This window comes from Hordeum vulgare, chromosome 5H, assembly GCF_904849725.1.
Source record: "Hordeum vulgare subsp. vulgare chromosome 5H, MorexV3_pseudomolecules_assembly, whole genome shotgun sequence".
Lineage (NCBI taxonomy): Eukaryota > Viridiplantae > Streptophyta > Magnoliopsida > Poales > Poaceae > Hordeum > Hordeum vulgare.
Genome location: NC_058522.1, coordinates 476,629,487 through 476,631,424, shown reverse-complemented (window position 1 = coordinate 476,631,424; position 1,938 = coordinate 476,629,487). Strand labels below are relative to the sequence as shown.

The window sequence follows — 1,938 nt, the reverse complement described above, 5'->3', positions numbered from 1 at the left end:
AACGCCAAGGCGCTCCGGCTTGCTATTGAGCAGTCGCGAGGTGAAGGAGGCATCGGTGAAGGTGGCTTGGATCGCCAAGTTAAAGCGGGAGGAGGACATGACGGTCCGTCGAATGAAGGGGCTCATCGTCCTCTCCGACTCCAACAACGACGACAGCTGAACCTTCTCCAACGACGACCAAGATCCTCCATTATCCGCGGACGCCAACAGCTGCGCGTGCGACCGAAAAAGCAAAGGCCCGACAAGGAAGTGGTGATCCCTCCTCCCCATATGTTTATATCGTTTTGAGTTGTAGAAGTTTAAGAACTTGTCCGATGATGAAGTAAGATTATTTTTTGGATGATGCAAAGTTTGTTGATGTCCCTTTGCAGTCGATGCTTATTTGTTTGCATCCGATTTTGTTGTTCAGACTCATAGAATAGCTCAACGTTGCATACATAGTATGAATATAGAATGTTCGATGTGAGATAAGCGGATGCAGAGTAGCAAATATAAGACGTATTTCCTTAGTATCCGTGGATTAGCCCATCGTGACTGTAGATGCTCGAAATGCCTCCCTAATTACAGCTTTTATCTATATCTAGCTTATCAGAACATATGGCGAATCGTGGCTAGAAGAGAGTGAAGCCATCGTCGTAGGAGACGTGGTACCCACGGCGGCACGGCGGCGCTTCCTCGTCCCGCTCCTGGCAGCAGCTCCACCTCCCCTTCCAGTTGGCACGGCCGGTGTTGGGGCGGTCACCACGGTCGTTCCACCTGTAGACGATGACCCCGCTCTTGTCGCTCCACTCGCCGTCGATCCCCTGGTGCGGCGGCGACAGCGAAAACAGCCCCTTCTCACCTGCAGCACAAACACGCATAAGTTCACTGTCAGACTTTTTTTTTTTTTTTTTTTTTTGCGGGACTAGTGGCTGTATTGCCCAGATGAGCATCTCGATCCGACTCCCAAGCCGACGAAATTGGGCAAGGACGACGTTCGTGGCACATCACAGATCACACACGCAGAGTCACAAGCCCAACCTCAACCTGAAGATATTTTGCAACTGGTGTAGTGCAGCAGTCAGTGGTACTGGCACCTACCGGTGATGTGGCCATGGAAGGCGCATGCCGCACGGGAGTTCTCCACGTCCAGGTACAGGGCGCCGCACCGCAGGCATCGTTTCCTCTCCTCCTTCCTGGCCTTTGCTCCCTCATCTGTCGTCGCTGCGGCGGCAGCATCGCCTTCTCTCGTCGCTCTGATCCGCGCGCTCCGTGGCCATGGGGCAGCCGCAGCAGCAGCCTTGCGGAGAAAACGGCCGTGCGGTGGCAAGGACAGCTTGGGGGTCAAGAGGGTCCGTATGGGAAAGGTAGTACTCGCCATGGCCTCCTGATGCGTGAGACTGAGAGGAGGATGTGCAGTTTGTCATTTGCAACCTGAGTCGTATTTTACGACGTGCTCTGGGCTAATGGGCTTACTAGATAGCGTTTTCACGAGCCCATGCAAAATACAAAAAGAAGATGTTTTGTGGAACAAGCAATTTTCCAGTTAGTTTCAAAATAAATAAATAAAGCATTTTTTTTCACTCACCTAAAAAACAATTTTCTAAAAAAATGTTTTTTACTAGATTAAAAAGCATGTTTTTTATGAAATCACTAATAGAGAAATACCCTTTGCAAATGTAACTTTCGTCTTCTCTAGTATTGATAAGTGATGCATTGCATATGCGCCACTTATCAACTTGAGAATTTTATTTTATCGTAGACATGTTTTTTCAAAACATTTTACCCAGAAAAAGGAGGAGGAAAGAGGTCCCGGTGAACCGTCATAATAAGTGAACAAGTGTAAGCTTTGCTGCCCGGCAATATGGAGTGGTACATCAAGTTCTCAATACAAGTTTTCTTGAAAATATTTTTAGCTTTACCATGCATCCAAGTCACAAACCTTTTTAATCATACGAT

At 48.3% G+C, this 1,938-nt stretch overlaps 1 protein-coding gene across 1 annotated transcript; it reads right to left on the bottom strand.

Annotated features, from left to right (window-relative positions):
• Positions 1–429: 429 nt before the first annotated feature.
• On the bottom strand, positions 430–1,415 carry LOC123397103. The gene is made up of 2 exons (XM_045091782.1): positions 1,081–1,415; positions 430–841 (listed from the first exon to the last, which is right to left on the bottom strand). Exons 1-2 carry the CDS (start codon positions 1,358–1,360, stop codon positions 612–614), a joined length of 510 nt encoding a protein of 169 aa, XP_044947717.1. The 5' UTR covers positions 1,361–1,415; the 3' UTR covers positions 430–611.
• Between the last annotated feature and the right edge of the window lie 523 nt (positions 1,416–1,938).

What these genes read in the sequence shown, in the direction of transcription:
- LOC123397103 (XM_045091782.1), bottom strand. Translation starts at nt 1,360, where the DNA reads ATGGCGAGTACTACCTTTCCCATACGGACCCTCTTGACCCCCAAGCTG. An exon ending in CTTCCATGGCCACATCACCG is followed by an intron (nt 842 to 1,080) that starts GTAGGTGCCAGT and finishes TTTGTGCTGCAG; the next exon opens with GTGAGAAGGGGCTGTTTTCG.